Source organism: Leopardus geoffroyi, chromosome B2 (genome assembly GCF_018350155.1).
Source record: "Leopardus geoffroyi isolate Oge1 chromosome B2, O.geoffroyi_Oge1_pat1.0, whole genome shotgun sequence".
NCBI classification, from domain to species: Eukaryota; Metazoa; Chordata; class Mammalia; order Carnivora; family Felidae; genus Leopardus; species Leopardus geoffroyi.
This window is the reverse complement of record NC_059332.1, coordinates 17,469,358-17,488,012: the sequence shown is the minus strand read 5'-3', so window position 1 is coordinate 17,488,012 and position 18,655 is coordinate 17,469,358. Positions and strand designations below refer to the sequence as shown.

The 18,655-nt window shown below is 47.2% G+C and overlaps 1 protein-coding gene across 2 annotated transcripts in view; it reads right to left on the bottom strand.

The window, feature by feature from the left end:
* Positions 1-18,655, bottom strand: part of NEDD9 (neural precursor cell expressed, developmentally down-regulated 9) — a 186,311-nt gene that overhangs the window by 49,429 nt on the left and 118,227 nt on the right. Inside the window, exon 1 of one of the 2 annotated variants that reach the window (XM_045497401.1) lies at positions 232-419. The exons of the other annotated variant lie outside the window; for it this stretch is intronic. Within the exon in view, the coding sequence (XP_045353357.1) occupies positions 232-243 (12 nt within the window). The 5' untranslated portion in view covers positions 244-419. Of the gene's footprint in view, positions 1-231; positions 420-18,655 lie in introns of those variants that run through there. 2 annotated transcript variants of the gene reach the window in all.

The following is an 18,655-nucleotide window of genomic DNA, read 5'->3' as shown; positions in this document are numbered from 1 at the left end:
GGCTCCCATCAGACTGATTCTTAGTCTTTCAGTGGAGATGGGCCCGGGTATGCTGTGCCCTCCCGGAGTGGGTCTCAGAGACTGGGTCTCTGCCTGCCGGCTTGTATGCCAACCTCGGTGACTGAGACCCCCTCTCTCTGGGGCACAGAAGGGGTCCCTGCAGAGGAGTTGTCACGGTGGGCGACACACACACGCGCGCGCGGAAACCTGACGGAAGAGGCACCCTCTTACCTTATACTTCATCTCGGCGGCGGTGGGTTGAGCCGTTTTCCTACCCTAGTCAGCCTGCATCAAGCGCTGGCGTGTCCGCGCCTCCATGGAGTGCAGTGCTAAATGAAAGTGAGAGCGTCCGGCCCCGGGCGGCTTTGCCAGTCGCAGCGCGCCAGCTCCCGCACAGCCTCTGAGCTCACTGTTTTGATGGAGCCCGGCCGAGCCCCGACCGTATTTGCATATCGCCAGCCATTGGCTGGCCGGCGAAGGTAATGTGGGGCCCCGCCCACCTCTTAACTTCGGAGAACTGACAAAGAACTTGTAATGTGGTCATTTCTTTTTTACAGGAGCCCAAAGGGTGGAAAATAAAACGAAGTGGGGAACCGTCTCGAACGTTACTCCCCATCCCCTCAGCCCCCCCTGACACCCCCCCCCAAAAAAAGCCCCGGGCAAAGGAGATTCTTTTTTAAGATTAACCTAAGTTTTAAAGAAATTGAATTCACAAAGCAGTCTGACAGTCGTGCTTCCTGTGACCTAGCAACTCCTTCATAAACCCATTTCATTTCAAAGCCATTCACCTCCCAATCTCTACATGAAACGAATTCGGGGAACAAAAGGTTTTCTGTCTCCGGGCCCCTTTTTACTAACTACCCCTGCTGATATCTCTCTCTCTTTCTCTCCTCCCTCCCCTCCCCTTTTTTGTGGCTGTTTGCTTTTTTTGTTCTTTTCAATGTTCAAAGTACTTGCAACGTCAGTCTGCGAGGAGCCAGAATACAATTCTCTCTGTGAAAAGGGACTCCGCTAGCACAGGCACCAGGGCTTTCCTAGCCGGCTTCTCCCCAGGGCCTCGGAGAGTTGAGTGTCAGCCACATTCAGTGATCTCCTCTGGCTTTGCTGAGGATAAAGGTTAGATGTGACCCCTTAGATGAGGCTGGCCGGTGCATGCCCTATACATCATGGCTGTCCACTGAGCAGTGTGTTCTTTGATGGCTGGCGTTGCCAGCTCCAGCTTTGAACACTGCAGTGTTTTCCTTCTGACCTCTCTCCTGAAGATGACCCATTAACCCACCAACACTTATTATCGGGGAAACAAAAAAAATGCCCACTGTTTGAGGAGCCTGGCTTAAAAGACCAGTCTCTCCACTGAAGCACAGAACATTCGGTTCAGCCTCGTGATTTCTATAGAGAAAGACATCACCCAGGAGAAGACAGAAAGCGTCACCTTTAGCGACTCTTCTAAAGGATGAAGCGGAGAGAGGGGAAAATTCCTTTTCACTGGGTCTCAGGATTGAGACTCGGTGATTTCAGACAATAGCTGTCCCTGAGTGGGATGGACTCCAAGCAGACTACACGACCTGGATGGAAAAATCATCTCTTTTTTTTTTTTTTTCCTGACCTAGTTGGATCAGAATCAGTTTGATTCCCCTGCCCCCAACATTCCCAGTGAATTAAACTTTTACTTTTATGATCCAAACAAATAGAACAGGCGAGCAGCTACCCTGCAAAAGTGGTTTCCAGATACAAGGCTCCAGATCACAGTTTAATAAGGCACCGATTCCTTGGACGTGACCCCCTCCCCCCACCCCACTGGTCATAATGAGGTTGATACACCCATTCAGGCCTCAGACTTGGACTTTGCTTTTCCTCATTTAGCCTTGGAGTGAAAATAAGCCCGAGTGATTTTGCAAGGTCTTTCTGAACACAAATTAAGCATGAAGCATATTGTACTACAAGGATCTTCCTAACAGTCCTACCGTCTTATGGGAGAGTCATTAGTTTGCAGGAAATTGTTTTTGGTGTCTGCCTGGATCAGTCAAAGTCCTTCCCATCTGCAAGATGAGTCTTGTGGCCTCCAGAAGATCTAGATAACATTCCTTTGGCTTCCTAAGCAGTAGGGCTGAATCTGCTTTCTGTTCTGTTTGATGAGTACCACTGAATAGGCCAACACTATCTCACCCCAAATGCTTTCAGTTTCCAAAGCATTTGCTAGGGCTTTTTGTCATTTCATTCTCTAGCTAGAAAGTTTAAATCGTACTAAGTGGCCCCCTTGCTTTCCTGCTTCTCTCCTCTTCAGTAGACACTTGGAATCTACCTGAAGTTCATTTCAGGGGAGTTTGGATCAGCGTTAGTCACACTGCAGTCGGGTATACTGTGATAGTCTCAACAAATGTCTTAACTTCTTGATTTTGGTGCCCTGAAGGATGACATGGAGAAAATAATAATGCCTACCTGCTAGGTTATAATGAGTATTAAATGAGATAGTGTGGACAGAAGTTAATACTACCCAGCACATAGTAAGATCTTAATAAATGTTCAGTTATTAATGTTCCATTATTAATTATTGTTTTAATATTTAAATGCATCATATATTATTTTATTACTATAGTATATGACATTATTATGATATGTTATGTAAGCATTAATATTCACTTAATTATTAATTGTAGCTGTTATTACTATTAGACTCTTGTCAATATTTAAAAAAAAAATTTTTTTTAACATTTACTTATTTTTGAGACAGAGAGAGACACCGCATGAACGGGGGAGGGGCAGAGAGAGAGGGAGACACAGAATTGGAAGCAGGCTCCAGGCTCTGAGCCATCAGCCCAGAGCCCGACGCGGGGCTCGAACTCGCGGACCGCGAGATCATGACCTGAGCTGAAGTTGGACGCCCAACCGACTGAGCCACCCAGGCGCCCCGACTCTTGTCAATATTTTAAGTGTGGCAGGCATTGAGAAAAAGGCAGACGGGTGCCCTCATCCGTGTGTCATTCTTTCGCAGGACACTTTGTAATTTAACAAATATCGATCGAGCACCTGCCACGTGCTGGGTACCGTTCCAGGTGGGGAAGATACAGGAGCCGCCCACACAAAGCTCCTACCTTCATGGAGCTTACGGCTTACTGGGAGTGGAGGGCAATAATTAAATGAATATGGAATACAGTTTGGAGTGATAAATGCCACGAATTAAAGTTAAGCAGGGAAAATTGCTAGAGGGAAACAGAGAAGGGTTAGCAGGTGTGTGTGGGGGCGTGTCTTAGTTTAGAGCGTGGTCACCTAAGCCCCTCTAAGGAGGTAATATTTCTGCCTCAATATGAAGGACGTGAGGGATCCATTCAAACATCTGGGGAAAGAACATTCCCGATAGAGGAAAGTGCCTGGAGTAGGAATGAGCTGGGTGTGTTCACGAACAGCAGAAAAGCCAGGGCGCTGGAGTTGGGCTCCTGGGGGGATTGGGAAATGGGTGGGTGAGACTCAGACAGGTAGGCGGTAGCACTTGAATTTTCTCCTGAATGCCACAGCAAGGCACTGGAGCGATTTGAGCAGAGAATGATGTGATCTGTTTCTCTGTTTTTACCCTTTGTTTAAACACTCAAGGGCAGCAGGCTATTAGTTAAAATATTGAGCTCTGGTCTTAACACAGCTTACATAATGCAGATAGTTGTCATGACTTTATTAGTATTTAGCTGCTTTATTAATACTTAGTTATTTAATATGTTTCCTTCAAAACCCTCTGGGGAAACACAAATTCTCTCACTGAATAGAAAAACAGCCCCATCCCCGCCTATTACCTGAGATTTTTGGGTGCCAAAATCACTGTTTAACCTATGCTGTGTAAACATTGCCGATTGGTTTCTGGGACCGCCCTCATACCCCCATGGGTAGCCTCCTAAAATGGGCCGGGATGCTGGGGCTCGGGTCCTACCCTGTGCTTGCCAATACTGTGTCCGCCCGTCAGCCTTGCCACCCGCCTGCTTGTCTGTCAAGGGCTCTATCTCCCCAGACACTGATATAGGCAGGAGCGAGAGGGAAGTGGCACCAGATGCTGTCCAAATGATTTTCCAGCCGCCATGGCCATGGGCATGGATATAGCAAAAAATCGTATGGATGCTAGAGAGAAGAGATTCTCCCATGCACAACTTGGGAGGAACCCATGTGGCTGCTCTCTAAAAGTAAGGGCAAAGTCAGAACAAGTGAGGGCAGGAAGTGACCTCGGGAATCTAGCACAGTCACCTCTAAAGCAGACGAAACTGCTGCTCTGAGGGCTGGGTGCCCCACACAGCGTGCCTCCAGGTTGGCTGGCTCGTAACAGCGATCAGCGTTTCAGGTCCATTCTCTGTCTCTCTTGTCTGATCTATTCCAGTCATTCCTTTGTAGTTTCCCTGGCCCGCCATCTCTCCCTGCCGGAATCTATATTCCACGTTGCTACCTGTTTACTTTCTAGAGTACAGAGCAGGACATGTTGCTACTATGGTTAAAAACCGCTGGGGATACTTCAGTGCCTTTACAAACAAAATCTGCAGACTTTTTGGCCTGGACTGTGATTTGGGCCCACCCTTCCTTTCTGGCCTCGTCTCCTCCCGTCCCCCCTACCCCACATCCCACACTCCAGCCAAACAGGGGGGACTCCCCAATTCCAAGACACCCTTGTACTCTCCTGAGTTTGCACAGATGGGTTCCTCTGCCTGGCATGTCCTCTCTTCTCACTTCAGCTGTCAGGCCGAGCCCCCACATGAACCCTTTTGTGCTTCCTTGCCAACCGCCCCCACTCTGCCCACGTCCTCCTTTCAGAACTAACTCCTCCCTCCCTTCGCTCTGCCCCCATTGTCCTTGGAACACAGTCCTCTTATAAGGCTTTTCCACATTGTGCCATAATGCTGGTTGATCTCTGTTGTCCCAGCTTCAAGGAGAACCCCCCAGGTACTTACATGCCTGCTGAGCGAATGAATGAATGAATGAATGAGAGGACAAAAGTAACATCAAAGGGTGTATGTTATCTTGAGGTTCTGTGTGATGCTCAGGAAAGGAATGGAGAAAACTCGAGTTTTGAGGGCAGTCGTGGGGTTTGCATTTGTAAGAAGTGGAGCTAAGATGCAACTTTCCAGAACGAATTCCAGGCCTATTGCCCATTCTGGCTCCCGGACATGTTTTGGTCTGAAAACTATAGCTTGTAGGCCTCCTGTCTTTGTACAACCAATGAGCGAAGAATAGTTTTTACATTTTTCTATGGTTGGAAAAAAAAATAAAAAGAAGAATGTTTCATGAGATGGGCAAATCATGTGAAATTCAAATTTCAGTGTCTATAAATAAAGTTTTATTGGAACGTGGGCACCCATTCCTTTACATGGTATCTTTTGAGCTCTAATGGCAGACTTGGGTGGTTGTAATAGAAGTGGTAAAGGCTTCAAAAGCAAAAAAACCCAAAAAACAAAAAAAACCCCACTATTATTTGGCTTTCCACAGGAAACGTTTATTGACTCATGCCCTAGAAAAGTACAAGATATATCTATCCTCGGGTTCAGACTAGAGTAGAGGTCCTTGTATATCCACAGAGAAACAATCTAGAAATACCCATTCTAGGGCCATGTTTCACCATTTCTAGTTTGCTATCGGTTAAAAAAAATTCTACAAAAAACAAAGTTATTTCCAAAAATAATTGGAGGCAGCAACTTTTCAATCCTGTAAATCTCCAGAAACCTTCCCAAACAAAGATGAGCCACGGAGAGTTTTCCAGCTGGCCCCTGCCACATTCAACCTTGATTGTTGAACCCCCACAGGTGCCGTGCCCTATGCTATATATCACAAACGTGATTTCATTCCATATTTATCTAATAGGGCAACCCTGCGAGGTGGGTTGGAGCATCCTAATTTTACACATAACGAAACCTGAGACCCAGAGAGGTCATACAACTTGCACAAAGTTACAGGCAGATGAGTGCAGGTCCTGTACATGGAGACAGGCTCTCGGGCTCCTGAGTCTGCAACCTGAACCACTGTGCATACTTCTCCCCAGCATCCTCTAACCCCATTTGTCAGTCAAGTCACTAAGGTAGCTTCTCCACCAGAGCGGGACTGAACCCAACCGAGGAACGATCTGTACATTCGAGCCCCACTTGTGTGGACTGTCCCCCTTTATCATTGTGTTTCTCTAGATCCCATCTTTACCCCGGCTTGTACCCTGTCTCCTTCATGAGACCTTTCCTTTCCAGTGTTGATCTCTTCCTCACCCCACTCTCTCTTCCCTCACCTGTGCCCTAGGTTGGTACTTCCCTAACCTGACCTCCCTGAAAAAGCAATTATGAAGGCTTATAGATTCAGTGGACCTGGGGTGGGGACTTGGAATCTATCCATTTAAAAAGATCCCCAGATGATTCTGATACATAGCTATATGGGTACCGCTTGTCATTTAGTGCTTAGGTACTGCCTTTACTGTTTCTCCTGCGAGGAGGTACCTCTTCTCCACAGTGAGATTTCAAGCAACTTGTAAAAGGGGATCCTGTCTTGTTTTTGCTGTCTCCCCTTCTGCATTTATGCAGGTAACTGAGTCTCATGGTACGTCTTCTCAAAGCCCTGAATCATTTCCATGCTCACAGCCTTTACTGACGTCAACGTGGAAAAAATAAGTCACTGTTCAGCAGGCAGAAGAAAGAACATCTCTCACTGCAGGCAATCGCCCTTTTTTTTTTTTATCTGTTGAGCTGGTCAAGCTCTTGGAATGAATGAAAGTCTATTATTAGAGAGATGTTCCAGATACAGTTTCTAACACTTGCTTCTTCGTGGGCTGGGGAAAGGAGATCTCATTCACTTTCTCTCCACTAATAGTCGGTAAAAGAGACTCACGAAGGCCATCCCATCCTAACCCTTCCCCCCCACTCCCCTTCTAACAATTATTAATATTATTGTTATTATTATTTGAAGTTTCTCTTCCTACCCCCCCTTTTAACAATAGTGTCTAAGAGATAAACTCTGATTTCTGCAAGAGTTGTTCAAAACATTATTTTACAACATTTGTAACGGAGGGTGGCGTTTCTTAAAAAGCCTTGTTGCCTCAGGATCCCCAAACTACTTCTGACTTGGTGCCTTCCTGACTTATTTCTTCTTCTCACTCAGTGACGAGCCACCTGGGATGGGGTGGGGCTCTAAACAACAGAGAATAGGAACGATTCCTCTAGATTTTCTCTTTATTGCATGACACGGCGGATGCCCACACTGTGACAGCTTTACGAGGTCTCACTGCCCCCTTTTATTCAGCCAAGTTTATAAGTGTGTCATTGTTATTGTCCTTTTAAAAATATACCATCCTTTCCCTCCCCCCCACCCCGCTTTTCCCACTGCCTTCTGCCCTCTATCACAGATTCTTTGAGGTGGCTTTTAATTTTCCCAAGGGGGAAGTGCTAAAATGGAGAGTGTCTTAGACCCCAATCAGTCCTTGATAAAGCATGAAAAAAAAAAAATACATGTAATACTGTGTCACTCACATGCTACTAAAAACCTACAGAGACCCCTGTATATTGCCCCTGGTGACTAGACTTTTGAAAAACTGTGTAATTGTGACGCTTTTGGTGTTTTATACATATAGACATAATAGTGTTATTATAACTTTGGAATCCTTAATTACTAACCCTCCCCCCCGCCGCAAAGAACTGAAAAACAAAACAGATTAAATTACATGTCAAGTCAACTTGCTCCACTGTAGTAAAATATGACGAGCAATGATGAGGCCCCACTTGAGCATTTAGCATTTTCTTTACTCGAAGGATTTGGGGGGTTAACTCGGGGGCGAAATTATGAGAAAACCAAGCGGGCAAAGGTTTACATTTCTACTATTTATATGTATCCCGCTGGGCACAGGAATGATGTTCGGCAGAACAAGAGGACTTTATTATTTAAGATTGTGCAGACTGCCTGGCACGGCGTTCTCCTGTTTTCTCTAGCTGCGAGGTATCCCCTTATCACAGGCTTTGGTTCGTCCGAATAAACAATTTGTTGTCTGAAACTGTCCCGCAAGTCTCTTCTGCTGGTAGAAACTGCAGACCGTGGATCTTTACAAAGGTCAAGGTGATCTGCCACGACCAAATAGACAGAAATCCCCTGCCCGCGGGGAGGATGGCCTGTTCTTCCTGAAGGCACCGCCAGACACAGTAACATTGCTCTGTAGTTCGTATTCAGTAAGACGGGACAAACGCACCAGGCTTCCTTCTTGCTCGCGTCTGTTCTTTCTTTGTTCTTAAGTTTGAAGTCTTCCTGTCCTCTCCTTGCATCTGTATCTAAGATGTGACGCGATGTGCTGGCGCTTTGCTGTCCCCTCTCCCCTCTCCACTTTCTGCTCCTGTCCAGGTGTGGTAAACAGAGGGGCTTATGGACCACGCGCCTGGATGAGGCCGGATGCTCTGTTTCCAGTCTACTCTTCCAGGCACACGGGCCATTAAGGTTCACCTTCCACATCCGGCATCCAGTGTGGCTCCAGGTGGAGGTGGGGGGTGGAGATGGAAGCCGAGGTGGGGGGGGGGGGGAAAGAATCAGGGAGCATGGTGGGAAGGAAGGTGTTTTAAAGACCAGATACCCGGTATTGAGGAGGGCACCTTTTGGGATGAGCACTGGGTGTTGTATGGAAACCAATTTGACAATAAACTTCATATATTGAAAATAAAAAATAAATAAATAAAATAAAAAATAAATAAAGACCAGATACCCACTTTCCTGGAGGCACAGGCGAAACTATTTCTTCAGGGTTTGGAGATGCATTCCGCCCCCCAACCCCGACCCAGCCCTCCAAGGAAGCCGGCCTCCTGTCCCTTGCTGCCCTCACCAGCTGAGGCCAGCAAGTGGCCAGTGGGCCCCGTCCCAGGGCATCGGGCCTGTCTGGCGAGCCCAGGCGGCCGCCAGCTGGCGCTGATGAGCGAGGGGAAGGAATCTGAGTAATGCAGGGCCTTGGGGGGTGGAGGGGGGAAGACAGGATAAGAGGAATGTGGTGTGGGGACACAGCTCACCCGGCACTGTTCAAGCCAAGCTTTTGAAGAGCTTGATTCATTTTAGAAAGCAAACAAACTCCTCCAGCTCTCAGCAATCTTTTATTTTGTCTGCAGGATGAATGCCTCTCCAGCGTGGGCGGGGCACCGGGTGGTGGTGGTGGAGACAAGGCGTCCACCCTTGCGTGTGGACAGCGCGTTCCTTTCTGCCCACTGGGGCTAAGAAATGCAGAGCGGCTCTCTTCCTCGTATGAAAAGCCGAGGGGGAGCCCTGCTAATCAATGAACATGTCCAAGACCTTAAGGCTCACTCGCTCGCACCACTGGGGTTTACAGATGTTGAGTGTAAGTTCCCTTAATTTGCTTGTGTCCTGGCACGCTGTGGCTTCCAACTAGGGAGTGGAGAAGAGGGGGTGTTGCAAAGGTTTTCTTGAACGCCGGTGCCTGCGGTTCTCACGATTCATGCTCTAACCAGCCTTAGGAGCTGCTGGTCTTCCGAAGGGTGGAGAGCCGGGGGACGAAGCAAGGCTTCTTCTGCTCTTTCTGCAGAACCGTTTCCCCCGCTTTAGATTTTGCGGTCTCAAAACCCCTCTGTATCTTCAAAAGCCATCTCCCGTGCAGTTCTGGTCGCCGGGAAGACAAGTATCTTTGCTCCTTACACAGACAGCGCTGGGCGTTTTCTTCTCTTCCAAGCCCACTCTGGGACTCAGCTTCCCGCTCTCCCTTCTCTCGTTTTTACCCCCAGTCTTTCACATCCTGCTCTCTACACACACGTTCAGGTCTTCCTCATCCCAAAGACAGATCCACAGTTCCTTGTTCAAAACCCTGGAGGTCAGACGAGTTTGTGGAATTCTGAATATTTCAGGTTTTAGAACCAGACTTACCTATCCCCCATGCTACGCAACTCCCGGTGAGACCTGGGCCAGCATCCAGTCTGCAAACTCGTTCATGTTCCAGCAGGAAGACGTACATATATTCATGCCAACTGGGGTAAATGAAGAATATGCACTGCCTCGGGCCGATCCAGGTCGGGTATTGCCACCAAATGAGTTATGAAAGAACTGTAGACCTTTATACCTGATAACGGTGGATAGGCGAGTGTGGATACAATCCAGTTCCTCCAAATCTTCCCTTTGGCACCTCTCCCTCCCCCAACATCAAGCCGGGCGCTCTCTCTCTTCCACCTGCCACGACCAGAGGGCCAGAGTGAGCAGTCTGAGGCCTGGCCTCCTGCCGGACCTCCTCCCCTCGGCCTCTGCCATCCATCCCACGGACCACCCTTCAAGCCGGGGCCTCTCAGGCCCTCCACACAGAAGCACCCGTGCCTCCCATGTCCCAGTCCATCACGGGTCAGTTGGACTGTAAAATACTTAACGCGTCATCAGAAAAACGGAGTACAAGAGACATAAGACGTACAAGCCTTGTCCGTTGTCTCTATAATTAAATCTAACGATATAAATGGCCCCCGTCTAAAAGCTGTCAGGGCTGTGAAGTACTCGCTGGCCGCCTCACCCTCGCTGTGGACCTGTGCAGCGTGCGGCCTGGCGGCTGGGGGTCTGCAGGTCACATTTGGAGGGCCCGTACGGGGGGGCCCTCCTGGGCCCTTGGCCTCCCCTAGCTCCCGACATTTCCCGCCCCCTCCCTCCCCCCACCTCTCTTTTTTTTTTTTTTTTTTCAACGTTTATTTATTTTTGGGACAGAGAGAGACAGAGCATGAACGGGGGAGGGGCAGAGAGAGAGGGAGACACAGAATCGGAAACAGGCTCCAGGCTCCGAGCCATCAGCCCAGAGCCCGACGCGGGGCTTGAACTCACGAGATCGTGACCTGGCTGAAGTCGGACGCTTAACCGACTGCGCCACCCAGGCGCCCCCAGCATCAACTCTTTAACTCTTCACTGGGTCTATAGCCTGTTGGCTTGCCCTGTAGATTTTGGACCTGTCAGCCTCCACAATCATGTGCCTGTTCCCTAAAATCCATCTCTCTCTCTCTTTCTCTGCACACACACACACGCGCGCGCACACACACACCCTATTGGTTTATTGGTTCTGTTTCTGTGGAGAACTCTGGCTAATATTCATATGAACTTGCTATTGAAACAATGTCCGTTTCTAGCTAATCTGCCTGTATTTATGATGCTGCTTTTGTCTAAGGTGCCTGGAATTGAAAGTTCAGACTGATTTTTTGACTTTTTTCCCCACCATCTTCCCGCATCCAATCAGCCCTGTCAGTTTTACATCCTCAATATTTATGGCATAAATACCCTCCTTTCCATTTGTCTGCTAATGAAGATTCCCCAACAACCACCCAGACCTGGTCTGTCATAGAAGATATCCTCCTTTCCACAATGACAGACCCAAGAAATTGGCATGTGATTCACAGAGTCAATCTGAGATCTTCTTTGAGATTTTGTAAATGAAGCTTGGGAGATAGGGGACCTCTCTTTCTTTGGATCATCGTCTGTAAACCTAGGTTTGGTAGTGAACTTCTTTTCCTCATTGTGCAGAGTGTCTATAGTAAGAGAGTGAGTCCACATGAAAAAAGAAGGAAAGATATTTGGAGTAGTGGAATAGAGAGAAGCCTGATGCTGTTGTCTCTGCCTCTGGATCAAGCCATAGCTGATGTCCATTCTTAGACAACCCAATTCATAAGGCAATAAACACATTTTCTCCCTAACCTAGTTGGAATTGAGCTTCTTTCATTTTCAATGACAGTGTCCCGATGAACCCTTTTGCCAGAAAGTATCCTCCTAAAGAGCAACGACTATACCTTATTCATGTGTATCCTCTAAATGTGGCACCACATTTAGGAACATCTTGGTCTCTGTGTTGCACTGAATTCCCAGCTTGTCCTTCTTAAGGTACCAGCTACGTTGTGAAATTGTGTGTGAGAGGAGAAATGACAGAAAGGAACATTTTCTGTGGCTCCTATGATGGCAGAAATAGAACAGAGACTTATAGATGAGGAACTTCCCAGGGTGATGGTAGCTGGGGGCGTGGTGGCCCAAATGAGAAGCAGATCCACCTTTTGATTTTAAATTCATTGATTGAGATGCACACATTTCACTATGAAAGGAGAAGCAAGACATATTTTTACTGTGAGGTGTGGGGTATCAGTGTTTTGTCTACCTACGGATCCGTATAAATATTTATTTTATATTGCCTTTCCAATTAACTTGTACTTGCTAATCACTGCTGAGATTTCACTCATCCGTCCACCAGTGCTTACTAATTGCTCAACAGAATGCTAGGCATCATGGGAATTACAACGATGAATAATACCCAGACGCTGCCCTTCCTTCTTAAATACCTATTACGGTAGCGGCCAAGGGAACTTCATGAAGATAAACTTGTGTAGAAAAAAAAAAATCACACCGTAAAGTTATGTAAGTTTCTATTTTAAAATCATCTGGTTCTAATTTACTAAATTTAATGCTTTAGAGTCAATGCCAAAGTGCTACATTTGATTTATGGAAATACTTTAGCACATTTTTCCATCGCGCTCTTGTACAATACATTTACCGCTCTTTTGTTATGGTTAGAAAGATTATGGATCTTAAAAAAAAAGCCCTCTTTATGAGCTTGCTGATATTTTATTATAAAATACCATAAGATAGAATAAGAAGTCTAGTAAATAATAATATTGACTTAGGAGCATTTCACATGGTTTAGCTTTATTTGTGTGTGTGTGTGTGTGTGTGTGTGCGTGTGTGTGTGTGTATATATATATATATATATATATATATATATATATATATATTTAACAGAGAGGTCTGGAAAATGGATGTTTAATAACTTTGACTTTATGCTAAACCACTTCTTTTCAGGGTATACAAGTACTTGGTGGGGGGGGGGGTAATATAAATGGCAGTCATACTCTTACTACACCACTAACAAAAAAATAATGTTAATACCGAAGGATACAGAATGTCATAGACTCAGACTTCTATCACCCCAAAGAAGGAGCTTACCAGATATCCCAGCCAAATGGAATTTAAGAATATGGACATAAACACCATTGGTGTCATTGACCCAGGGTCCCACACCTGCCAGCAGGGCAGTGGCGTGAGGTTTCAGGAGATGCCAGCTTTCTCTGTTTCGTCCGCCCTCTCTGACATGTTCCCCCACTGAAGAGGCAAAGATAGATCTGCCCCAGGTTCCGGAAATGAACCACCTCTATGTGGCCTTCTGGGCTCTGGGCTCGACCAGCTCATCCGGCATGGCAGTTTGGTGACTCCCCTGTGACATTTTGCTGAAAAACCAAGACTTCGTGTGTCAGCCTTTTCTCTGAAGCCTCCCAGACATGCCAGCGAAGGCTGCCCTGGGTCTTCAAGGTGGTATTTTTTAAAGCCTGGGTATATTCATTTTGTTCCTGCTTTACCCTGGCTTCTCTCGGCTTGCAAAAAATGAAGGTTTTTACACTTCACACCCACATAAAATAAGATGCCTGCCTAGGAATTCCCCCTGCACCCTGCAGCTTTGTATTTCTTTAAAACAAAGAAACCTCACTTCTCTCAGAGTTTAGTCACCTCTCGTAAATGAAGACTTGCAAAGGCCAGGCCAGTCAAAACGTTTCCTTTCCAACAGGCGATCTTTACGTCGTTATATGATGTGGGCCACAGGGGTTCCAATGAGTTGGAATGAATGACGGGTGAATGTCCAGCACGGCTCAAGGGCCTCGAGCTCTGTCCTGCATCCTCCCGTGTCCAGACAGAGCTCGACTAGCAAGAAACGATCGAGTGTGGCACTTCCCTGTCTGGCCAAGACCCGTTCTCCCCTGTCCTCTGCCCTGGAGTCAGTCTTCCCATCTCTCCTTGAAAACACTATCATGAGAAATGAAATGAAAAAGACAACAACGAAGCAAAGAGAACAGCGCGACCTCTGACTCCTTCTGGAGGCTTCTCTGGAGTGTGTCTTACTTCACCTCTTCAAGCCTATCGATTGCTCCCTGCACTAAGCTCAAGCCTCACCTTCTCCTTGAAATGTACTCCAGCCTCTACGGATGAGCCCTTTTCCAGGATCCGTGCTATGTTCGCAGGCGGGTGTGACGCATCCTGGCATCACTGGGTATCACTTGGGAATCCCTAGCCGTGCCTTGCTTGGTGGCAGGTGCCTCACGTCTGCATGACAGTTGACCTTGGAGGTAGCCAATCCCCTCTGTCACTTAGCCAATAGTCACAGGTTTTTACTGACACACAATTCACATACATATAATTCGCCATTTTGAAGTGTACCCTTCAGTGATCTGGGGTATATTCACGGAGTTGCAGCACCATGGTCACTGATTCCAGAAAATTTTTTATCGCCTCGAAGAGAAACCCTCTCCCCACCAGCAGTCACTCCCCATTTCTCTCTCGTCCAAATCCTGGCGACCACGACCAGCCATCTAATTTCCGTCTGGCAAGAGCAAGTGATAACTGACTTCATGCATTTTTTTTTTTTCCAGCACAATTCGGAAAGCTGGCACAAACACGAGATTGCTCATTAAAGTCTCTGTATGCATTTAAAAGGATTGCTTCGGTTGCGTGAACACATACATATTTAATACTTGCAAGGGAATGTGGAGTGATAACAACCAAAAAATGGTAATTAAATACAGAAAGGGAAAGCAGAAGTTGGGAGGGGGTGTTGGTGAGTCGAAGAGAGTTGGGGAGTGAAAGCTTTGGAGAGAGGAGAGAAATAGGTCTTGCAGAGACAGGGAGATTATTCTCTTTGTATTTACAACGTAGGGTCTGATCATGTGCCAGATGGAGCTAAGAACATTATCTAATGTCTGCAACGATCAGGCAGGAGTTCAGAATCCTAGGCTATCGATGAGGAAGGATCCTGATGTTCAGAGAGGTGAATGCTTTGCCCAGCACCACCCAGCAAGGGGTTCATCAAAGCTTGCTGGCTTCAACTCTCATGCTCTTAATACTTTGTTATTTCCTTTGAACACTGTGGGTCTACGGATCTTCCAACTGGTCCTAAAAAAGTACCCCGATGAGAAAATTGCTATGCTATGGAAAACAGCCAGAATCAGGGACAGGTATGCAAACATTTTCCCAGCCTGCACAGGAAAGGGCATCAGCTGTTCTCTTAGGCTGCCCAGGTCCTCAGGCTCTGTGGCCTCTGCAGAAAAGCCATCAGAGCTTCTGGCCTTCTGTATCCCTGAGGCCGCTCTCATCCGGAAGCAGCTTCTTCTGGGCCCCAAGACCAGCTCTCTGGTTGGCACTAAGCCTCCTGAGTGCCAGAGTTACTTGGATTTGCTCCAGCTCTGCTAACCTACTTGATGGGACACAGAGGTCCCAGCTTGCCCCTTGGGTGGCCCAGCTACCTGCACGTGGCTCTGCGATGGGTTGGTCTCTGAGGACTTGGTCAAGTGACATGGCGGTCTCTCCTGCCAGCTACCTGCTGTCACCTACACCTGGCCATTAAATAGTGATGCTCCTCAGGGCCCTGCCTTTCTCCCTTTGTTTTCTCTCCCCGGACAAATGCCACCCACTCACCATGCTTCCGTAGTCACCTAACCACACTCCAGTGACTCCCCAGTTCTTATCTCTGCGATGGGTAATTTTGTATGTGAACTTGGCCGGGCCACCTTGTCCAGATATTTGGTCAAACATTATTCTAGGTGTTTCTATGAGAGTGTTTACGGTTGTGGGTGGGGTTCATGTAATCATTTGAAGGCCTGAGTTGAATAGAAGGCCTCCGTTTCCTGAGCAAGAGGGATTTCTAAGACTGCCTTTGACTGCACTGGCTTTTCCTGGTTCTCAGCAGCTTGTCTTTGAACTTGAACTACAACTCATTTTCCTAAGTGTCTCCCATCAGATTGTGGCCTAGCCACCCGCCACAAACACGTAAACCAAGTCCTTCAAATAAGTCTCTTTCCGTGCATACACACATCCTATTGGTTCTGTTTCTCGGGAGAGCCCTGAGTAGTACAATCCCCTCGCACGTATCTTTCAAACTATTCACATCCCTTTGCACTGTCTGTCCCAGCCATACATCCCAGGCCACCGTTGTCACTCCCTGTCAGCTTCCCTGAGCCTCTGTGCATCCATTTAGGCCTTCTATGCATTCTCTTCACTGGGGCCACTGAGACTTTTTGAAATGGCAAATCCCACTATGCTTTTATGCTTAAAAGGGTCACATCCCAATTTTCTCAAGGAAATGTAACAACACAAAAATAAAACAGAACCTAAACCTCTAAGCTGGCCTGTAATAGTGCTTCTCAAAGTCTCTCAAGCACGCCTGTGTCCCGCAGCTCTTGTTTTAACGTTTATTTATTTTTGAGACAGAGAGAGACAGAGCATGAACGGGGGAGGGTCAGACAGAGAGGGAGACCCAGAATCCGAAACAGGCTCCAGGCTCTGAGCCGTCAGCACAGAGCCCGACGTGGGGCTCGAACTCACGGGCCGCGAGATCATGACCTGAGCCGAAGTCGGACGCCCAACCGACTGAACCACCCAGGCGCCCCCCGCAGCTCTTGTTAAAATGCAGCTCTGATTCCACAGTCTGGAGGAGGCCCAGGAATCTGCATCCCCCACAAGCTCCTGGAGGATGATGGAGCTGTTGGTCTATAGACCACTCTTAGAGTGTCGAGGGCTCAGAAGACACAACATGGTCGGGCCCCTGCCTGCCTCTTTTGTTCCCTCCCTGTGCCTCTCCTTGAAGGCAGGGCTATGGACATTGGCCGTTTTCAGTTCCTCCGGTGCCACACGCTGTCTCTCATTGCAAGGCTTGAAGCATTCCGTCTCCTGACTCGTGCTCAGAGTTCCGGATCCATATATATATGTATATATATATATATTAATATATATATATATTATACTTATATATAATATATATAATATATATATTATACTTATTATATATAAGTATATATATACATTATATATATATATATATATATATATATATATATATATATATATAAAGTGTGTATATATATATATATACTTAATCACCCAGTAGGTCAGTTGGTCACTCAGTGAGTATTTATTGAGTCCTATAGCACTAGGTTTGACTGTGAGTGACGGAAAACCCTAGAAGCACAGGCTTAAACAAAGTAGAAGTTACTTTTCTTCTCATTTATTAAAAGTCTGGGGGCGCCCGGGCAGCTCAGTTGGTTAAGTGTCTGACTCTTGATATCAGCTCAGGTCATGATCTCACGATTGTGAGAGTGAGCCTCATGTTGGGCTCTGTGCGGAGTGTGGAGCCTGCTTGGGATTCTCTCTCCCTCCCTCTCTCTCTGCCCCTCCTCTGCTGGTTCTCTCTCAAAATAAATAAATAAACTTAAAAAAAAAAAAAAAAGATCTGAAAGAAAGCAGCCCAGGGCTGGTTGAGGGCTTAAAGACTGCAGGGACTCAGGCTCTTCCTGTTTTGTGCTTTGCTGTCCTCAATAGAAGGTCCAAGCTTGCTCAGCTTCTAGCCATAGATCTGCACCCCAGTCAGCAGGAAGGGAGAAGGAGGTGAAGAAAATGTGCCTCTACTCTGGAAGATGCAAAGGGACCCTCAGCTCATATCCCATTAGCCAGACCCTGATCACGTGATAACAACTACCTGCAAGGGAAGCTGGGAAATGTAGTTTTCATATTGGGTGGTCATTCCATGACAAAGGAAGAGGAAAATGAGTATTAGAGAAAGACTGTTAGTGTCAGCCACAAGTACCTACTGTATAATTATGTATAGTAGGTGTTTAATAACTATTTGCTAAATGTGTATGCGTCAGGCTTTGTCTGCCTGTCAGGATAGCCCTCCGCTCATGACAGATAGTCATACTGGGTCAGTAGGTTGTATGTTGCATTTCTTTCCCCCTGCCCAGAGGTTGTGTTCTTTCTGCTGGCGTGGGCTTCCTCTCAGCTCCTACCACTGGGTCTGCCCTCCTCGTGCACAATGTGGTGAGTGTAGGCATCATGGTGAAGGGCCTGTCTGAGGCTCCAGCCAGGACTGGGTCTTTCCCAGCCTTTTTTCAACCTACAGTGGTGCCTGTGCCATGGCCAGCTGGGTCCTGATGCGGGCCATGAGCCCTTCCTCTTCCCCTCCTTCCACATGAAGAGAAGTACAAGTGGATTTGGTGTGACCAAAGAGTAGCCAAACATCCCACTCGTATGTGTTTCAGAGATAGGAAGGGAGGGAAAAGCCGGGACTTCAAGAGGAAAGGGCCCTTGCTGGTCTTTTCCCCAAATGGCCATTATTCTTGGAGGTCAAAGACCGTGTCAAGTTGTAAAATTTTGCAAAATGTTGGTTCTGGATGACAGGTAAAGCCCCGTGACAAGCATAGTACCCAAATCCTAAATTCAGTTTGACACACCATGAAAAGAAAGACAATTGTGTGCTATTCCTTGTTGGAATCTCCACCTGCCACCCACCATGAGTCTCCTTCTCATGGTGGGCTCCATCAGGTCCCCTTTTCCTTAGCACATCACGTGCGTCCTTAACACACTGAGGAGGAGGGAGGCTGCTAGTGCCTAGAATCATTCGGAATCTACCAGAGGGTTTTGCTGCCAGGCTTAGGCCCACAGTGCTCAGAAGCCTCCTCCCTAGCATGCTGACATTCACCCAGTGGTCGGCCCTCCTCCCCAGGTCCCCAACAGAGATCTGCTGCTGAATCCAGCCACAGTTCGTAAGTTTGACAATGATTATTCCCTGGGGGTAAGTGCATTGAGGAATTCATTGTGACTTTAGCTCCGAGATTCTAGAAGGTTCATTCCCACC